Source organism: Poecilia mexicana, unplaced genomic scaffold (genome assembly GCF_051168715.1).
Source record: "Poecilia mexicana isolate PSO_F unplaced genomic scaffold, ASM5116871v1 scaffold_12, whole genome shotgun sequence".
NCBI lineage: Eukaryota > Metazoa > Chordata > Actinopteri > Cyprinodontiformes > Poeciliidae > Poecilia > Poecilia mexicana.
Genome location: NW_028263381.1, coordinates 26,782,501 through 26,789,598, shown reverse-complemented (window position 1 = coordinate 26,789,598; position 7,098 = coordinate 26,782,501). Strand labels below are relative to the sequence as shown.

General features: G+C 44.7%; 2 protein-coding genes across 4 annotated transcripts in view; both read right to left on the bottom strand.

Moving 5' to 3' along the window:
- Positions 1 to 2,516: 2,516 nt before the first annotated feature.
- On the bottom strand, positions 2,517 to 4,483 carry thap1 (THAP domain containing, apoptosis associated protein 1). The gene is made up of 3 exons (XM_014998412.2): positions 4,311 to 4,483; positions 3,117 to 3,309; positions 2,517 to 3,030 (listed from the first exon to the last, which is right to left on the bottom strand). Exons 1-3 carry the CDS (start codon positions 4,379 to 4,381, stop codon positions 2,674 to 2,676), a joined length of 621 nt encoding a protein of 206 aa, XP_014853898.2. The 5' UTR covers positions 4,382 to 4,483; the 3' UTR covers positions 2,517 to 2,673.
- A 436-nt stretch (positions 4,484 to 4,919) lies between these two features.
- Positions 4,920 to 7,098, bottom strand: part of LOC106924588 (uncharacterized) — a 5,626-nt gene continuing 3,447 nt past the window's right edge. Inside the window, exons 2-3 of one of the 3 annotated variants that reach the window (XR_015764936.1) lie at positions 5,668 to 7,084; positions 4,920 to 5,603 (exon numbers count right to left, since the gene is read on the bottom strand). Coding sequence is in view for 1 of the 3 variants with exons in the window: in XM_088011229.1 (XP_087867355.1) it covers positions 6,908 to 7,084 (177 nt within the window). In the remaining 2 variants the exon portion in view is untranslated. Of the gene's footprint in view, positions 7,085 to 7,098 lie in introns of all 3 variants that reach the window. The other 2 variants (XR_015764937.1, XM_088011229.1) reach the window with 2 other exon arrangements.

Genomic DNA, 7,098 nt, shown 5'->3' with positions numbered 1-7,098 from the left:
AAACATTAAACATTAATGATACATTTATTTCACATTTATTTCATGACTGAACCAACGCAGTCTGAACATCCTGATGCTGCTTGGAGCCTCAGCAGGTCTGAACAGCAGAGAACCAGGAACCGGTTTAACTTTAAATCCAACCTGTTATGGGACATTCACGTTCTGGATGTTTTTATACATCCGGGTTTCTAATGCTTCTACAAACATCCTAAAAAAACAAAACACCCAGCTGGTTTTTGGTAATAAGTTCAAAGTTTTTTGGTTTCTAAATGATCTACTTAAAAACCTCCAAAATGTAACGTCACAAATCAGCAGGCACTGCCCGTTACCTAGCAACCCCAGCAGAGTTCCGCCCGTTACCTAGCAACCCAACCACAGCACCGCTTGTAGAATAAGATTTGTTTGTAAACTATCTAAAATCTGTAAAAGTCTCTGAAGGACTCTTATTGTGAAATATTAGCAGCAGCATCTCAGCTTCCTGTCAGCCTCCATCAGCAGCTGAAACCTGCAGATCACAGAGCCACCTTCATCTTCCTCATCCTCAGCCTGACTGTTTGCAGATTAATGAAGTAAAGCTGACAAACCTGAGAAAACGATGCGTGTTTGTTTACCCGTTAATCCCGCCTTGATTTGCTCCACTGTCTGAACCTTCAGATTATCGTTAGCTTCCAGATTTAGCGGTGAGTCACAGGAAGCTTCCTGCTCAGCGCTCCGACTCACATCTGCTCGTTTCTACATGTTTGGATTTTTAAGAGTAAAAACTTTGATCTTTAACGGGATCGTTTTAAAAACGATGCTTTTCTCCACATCATATGCTAATATAACATTAGCATAAAGGCGGACACGTTTGTATTTTTATTTCTAGAATATTTTCTGGTGATTTCCAGTTGAATTGATCAGGATTAAAGTCACATTATGCGCAGAAAACGTTTAAAATGATGATTTTTAAATCACGACATTTTAACAGTAAAATATTTATAATTATGTTTTTTTGTTTGTTTTATTAGAAACCCAAAAAATATTAGAAATAGTGTTATTATGGTAGCACAGCCAGCTGCCACAGGAAGTTAGTAAAGCAGCAGGTAAAAGCAAACAGAAGCAGTTTAATAACTTGATGTTTTATGAGTCTGATGAAATGATCTAATAATTGTGTTTTTATTGATTAACAGAAATAAAATCTAGAATCATGAATCTGACTGGAATAAATGAGCGTTTGGTTTATAACCCGGTTCGGCCCAAACCGGCTGGCTGCAGGTTTTCTGGAGTGAAGGAAGCCGCCGGGTCGCTCTGATGCGTTCCCATGACGACAGAACCAGACGCAGACGTGAGTCAGAACCAGAACCGCCCCGGCCGGGCCGCTCCGACACCACCGAGGTGACAGCCTGTTGTTACTGTGTGTCATGGCGACGCCCTTTAACCCCACAGGAGGCTGATGTCAGACGGCCTCCGCCCGCCATGCGTCACCGTGACGACCGGCGACTCACAGTGACGCACAGAGACCGGTTCTGTCTGCTGGGTCGGTTTGGACCAGAACCAGAACCAGGATTTTCTGTCCAGTTAAAGTTTATTGATTTATGAATAATAACTGATAAATGGATCTGATTGATCATAACTGATATTTAACTGCAGATGAAAACATGAAACTGAGTCAAATATTTAATATTTCAGGACAGGAAGTAAAAATATGATTATGTGACTTGAAAAAGTCCAGACATTAAAAATATATAATTAATAATTATTGTATCAATATCAATAGAAGAAAAAATGACATTAGCTTTGGAATAAAAATGACTTAAATAATATTAATAAGTAGTTATTATAAACAGAGAAGAATATTAGAATTAACTACCAGGAGAATAAAAATATTTAGAAAATAATGAAAACAATAATAATAATATGACAGAATAATTTCAGATTAAAAACATCTCTAAATAATCTGCCAACATGTGAATATTAACCTGCAGGATTTATTTTTACTTGCAAATGACTTTTAATGTTAGTAGAAAAATAAATTTGGTCAGATTTTTTTTAAAATACATAATTTGCCTTTTTTCTTCCAGATTTTGTGAATCCTTGCAGTTCTTCCTTCCATCAGATTTTATCCTCCATTAAAGGAGAAATCTGCAGAATAAAATCCAGTTTGTGTTTCATGCTTGACTCATTTCTGACTCACAGTTCTCTGCTGCCACCTGCTGGTCAGGCGAGCAGCTGAACCCATGAGGATGATGATGATGAAGTCCTGAGGGTGCACTTACTTTTCCACAAACATCAGTCAGAGGTAAAAACGTTCAAAGTATTCACACCCACCTGCAACATTTCAACCAAAATATTTTTCATATTTTACTTTGTAAAGTAGTGAATGGAAATCTGAAAAGTGTGGTGTGCATGTTTACTCAGCCCTCCCACCCACTCCTCCCCCTTTAAGTTACCCCAAAATAAAAAAGATGTGGAGGTTTGGTGAGACAGCTGAAGATGTGAGAATAACTCTGGAGTTCTGCCTGAACAAAAACATAAAGTCATCGTCAAATCCCTCATTTATTTACATTATTTTACATAAAGCAGCTGCTGGTTGTGCAGGAGGCCCCACTGCTGCTGATCGTCCACGTTCCTGAAGTCCAGACCAGCAAACCGTCTGGCTGGTCAGAGGGAACCCTGGTTCTGGTTCTGGTTCTGTCACTGGACCCCCTTCAGGGTGTGGTAGAGGTGTTTGGGTACGACCACGTAGCGGTCGGCGGGCGGCCCATGCCCGGCCCGCGCCCCCCGCCCCGCCCGCAGCCTCTTGAGCTGCCGCTGCTGCCGGCGGACTTTCTGCTGCGCCGTCTTCAGTTTGCGCCGCAGCAGCTCCAGCTGCTCCTCCAGCTGCTCCATGCGCCGCTTCTGCTGCGCCGAGTCCTCCGCCGTGTAGTTATGGTCGCCACTCACCACCGCCGGGCCGCCGCCGGCCTCCTCCGCTGGCGCAGGGTCAGAGGTCACCGGCAGGGGGAGCGGGAAGTCGATCTCTGAGGAGAACGGGTTCTCTAGAGATTCTGCCTGGAGGAGAAAAACAGACAAAGAGACGGAGAGATGATGAGATGGATGGATAATCAGACAGACCACCGACCCATGTGACCTCTGACCTTCATGCTGAGGCCGAAGCCGAACAGCGAGGGCACGGCGTTGTCCTTCAGGACCCGGTTGTTGCATTCCCTCTTGAAGCAGTCCTGGGTGAAGTGCTGGGAGCAGATGTTGCTGTACTTGGTGGGCTTGAAGTTGCTCCTCCTCATCGCCGCCACCCACTTCCTGCAGACGTCCGGCCGCGCCAGAGGAAACCTGAGCAGGCCAAACAGGAAGGGCGGCCATGTTGGTCACTGACTGTCACCGTTTTAAACGTCAGAAATGTTTATTGGAAAGTTGTTTATAATTCTAAAAGCAGGATAGAATATCGTGTGTTTTTCACACTTTCGTAAACATTCACATTTAGATTTATTAACACTTTGGATTAACTGAGAGCTCTGGACATGTTCATTAATAAAAACAATCCTCCAAAATAAGACTTGTAAGTCTAATAATTGTCTATGTAGTATAAAATAACCCTATTTTCATCTTTTACGAATAAAATAAAAACTTTGTGCGTCATAAACTGCGTTTTAAATCTGCTTTGACGTTTTCAAGTGCTGTTGTTTTCAAACTGCAGCAACACTGAGGTGTTTTTTTTATCTGTAAAAACTAAATGTCTCAATGTTATAACTCTCTCACATGGAGTAAATACAAACACCAGCTGGAGTTTCAAGTTCTCTCTAATGAATGCTAAACAACATGTTTCCGGTTTGATTGGTGTAAGAAGCACAGATTTGATTAAAAGTGGCCCAGTACCTTTAAAGACGGTAAAACAAATTAATTGTAAAAATAAATAAATAAAAATCAGTAGGCCATCTATACTGAGTTTTACGGCTCAGCGTAAACATAAAAAACACCCTACTTGAGGATGCGTTCACACCTGGTAAAATACACACTCCTGACTTACCGATAGTTATAAAATTCAACCAACCATTATCAACATTAACGTTTTAGGAGCTCAAACTCAAAATTAATTAAACAAAATGACCACAGCTTGAAGCGCCCTATAGTTACCTGATTATTATTTACACGTTTTATTTTAATTACGGGATGCAGTTGAACGCACCATGAAGTTGCCGCCTGCGCTACATTCCTGTCGTAATAAGCCGTAAAGAAGCGCGATCAGATTTAAGGCGGTGGCCGCAGGTTTCTATCGGCTACAGCGACAGCAGCTAACGACTCCCGGCGCTCAGATCTGGTTCCGGTCCGCTTACTTGTGGAATGAGATGTCCTTGTCTTTGTGGTACCGGTTCTTACAGCCGTACGCTGAGCACGTCTGGACCATGTTTCAGCCCAAACAGCAGCTACTTCTCCCGGGTTAAACTCTGCTGCTCTCCCCCTTCACCATCCAAACAAGGCTTCACCGCCAGTAACAAAGATGGCGGCCAAGATCCAGTCACCTGACCTCCTTTCTTACATGTGATTGGCGGACGCTTCTCCACACAAAACAGGGACTTTTTGAAGATTTTTTATGACTTTAATAAATATTTCCTCCGCACTAAGATCAGATGTTACTAATTTTAATATCTGTCCTTTATGTGAGATAATGTCTAACAAATCTAATCCAACAAAACAGTCAACTAAACAATAAAGCATTTCTAAAATCCTGTCAGTTTTTTTATTCAATTCAGAAGAATTTCATTTATCCCAAAGAGAAATTAAGTGTTATGACTCACATCATCCAAGTATCTTCATAGAATCAATGTGGATGTTGCTGCTGTGGGCAGGAAGCAGCTCCAGTAGCAGTCAGTGTTGCAACAATCTGAAAAAGCCTCTGACTGTAACATACAGTGATTTTTTCCAATAAAAACAGAGCAGTGTGGTTTGGTGTGAAGCGTTTTTATTAAGCAACAGAAACACTGAAAACCAGAGTAAACTCGCTTACATCCTGCGTAGAAACTGTTTCAGTGAGTTTGTCCCTAAGAGCTTCCGTAGATGGACCCCAGCTGTGATGAATCTCCAAACTGAAACATCAGAAACTGAGAAGAAAAATCGAGGAGTATGGGACATGATTTGTCCAGTTTTTAAACGAGCTCACAAACGCAGCGCTGTTGGTAGTCTGGTACCAACAGAAAGGTACAAGAGTGCATTTAAGAGGTATTTACATTAGTTATTAATGCCGATATGAAATTAGAAGCTTTAGAAGCAGCAGAACCAAACAGGATCCGACCCGTTTGCTTTAAGTCCTTTTAGGTTTCTGCCTTAAATGACTCAGTTTTGATCTTTTTAAAAGATTCAACATGTTAAAGCATGAAGGAGGAAGAACATCCGGGTTCCTTCCTTCTTTACTTGCTGCAGCTGATCGGATCTGATCCGACGTCCTGCAGGTCGGTTTCACCCGACAAATTCACTAAAATGCGACAGAAGATGTTCACATTTAATTTTTAAGTGTTTTTCTCAGATGGTTCCAGCCGTCAGAAACGCATAATGAAGTTTAAAACTGCAATGCACCTCCCGGCCTGCAGGGGGCAGCACCGCCTGGCCTGCAGGGGGCAGCACCGCCGGGTCTGCAGGGGGCAGAACCGCCGGGTCTGCAGGGGGCAGCACCGCCCGGCCTGCAGGGGGCAGCACCTGCAGGGGGCAGCACCTGCAGGGGGCAGCACCGCCCGGCCTGCAGGGGGCAGCACCGCCCGGCCTGCAGGGGGCAGCACCGCCCGGCCTGCAGGGGGCAGCACTGCGACCCATGAGCGAACTGAAGCAATGTTTCCATAATCATATTTGAAGAAAGCCTAACGATGGAAAGTGATACCTTCACAGTGTCTGTGATGATGAGGAGGCTTCCGGGTTAAAGGTCACAGGAAGACCTGCGCTGGAACCATCAAAATAAATGCTGATTAATCATAAAAACTCAGGTTAGCTGGTTATAAACAGCTGGAACAAACGGAAACATCTGTTCATGTAGCTGACTGAGCAGCCAGCTGAGGCTCAAACCTTCTGTGATGTCATTCTGTGATGTCATCGAGGCCTGAATTCATATTTTAGCTCCTCCCACAATCCATCCTGATTGGACAGGAGCTCCAATCAGGAAGTCATTAGATTAACCCAGAAATTAATCTGTGGGAACATCTCTGGGGTCATGACCTCTTGACCTCAGAGGGGTGGAAAACTTTTCTGGACGACATCTGCAAATAAAAAGTGAATCCAGATGTGTCAAAATACTGGTACCGAGGTTCTGCAGAACTGGACCGGGCTAAAATACGGTTTGAACAAAACCGGGACAGAAACTTTGAGAGCCGCAGTTTGATTAACGGAACAGGAAGTCGGGTTTATGTACACATGACCCGGTCAGACAGAACCAGGTCCGGTTCCAGGTCTGGTTCTGGTTCCAGGTCTGGAACCAGGTCCGGTTCTGGTTCCAGGTGTGGAACCGGAGCCGGTTCTGTTCCTGGTCTGGTTCTGGTTCCAGGTGTGGAACCAGGTCCGGTTCTGGTTCCAGGTCCAGTTCTGCAATTCTGGACCAAACGAGTCCAAAAAGCCCGGAAAGCGTTTCCTAAACGGGTCAGAACTCTGAAACAGTTCTGGAGTCCCGGTCCAGCCCTGGGAGGCCGGGACTCTGTCCCGCAAAGCATCATGGGAAGTGTTGTCACGGCGATGAAGCTCCGCCACTGAGCTGCTCCGCCCTTCGACCCAGATCGGTCTGGTTCCGATCAGATCTTCATCAGAACCAACTCGTTCAACATCCTCTTCCTGTCTAGGTCCGTTTCCATAACAACCGTAGTGAGGGTCCGGCTCGTCGACTCCAGGAGGAAAAACAGAGAAGAAGAAAGCGACAGTTTGAGTCTTTGGTTCCGACGTTTGGACCCGGGATCGGCTAATCCTTCTCGTCCTCTTTGTCCTCCTCCTCCTCTTCCTCGTCCTTCGTCCCCTCGTCTCCGCCCTTCTGCTCCGTGTCGTCTCCATGTCTGTCCCCGCCGTTCTTGTCCCCGCCGTTCTTGTCTCCACCATTTTTGTCCTCGCCGTCTTTGGACTCGTCGTCGTCGTCAGAACCCTGAAAACACCGAA

Bases quoted from the DNA above. Each gene is read 5' to 3' on its own strand.
- thap1 (XM_014998412.2), bottom strand. From the start codon at position 4,381: ATGGTCCAGACGTGCTCAGCGTACGGCTGTAAGAACCGGTACCACAAA. The intron at 3,310-4,310 runs GTAAGCGGACCG...TGGCCTGCTCAG, and splicing joins AAGGACATCTCATTCCACAA to GTTTCCTCTGGCGCGGCCGG. The intron at 3,031-3,116 runs GTCAGAGGTCAC...TTTCTCCTCCAG, and splicing joins GCTTCGGCCTCAGCATGAAG to GCAGAATCTCTAGAGAACCC.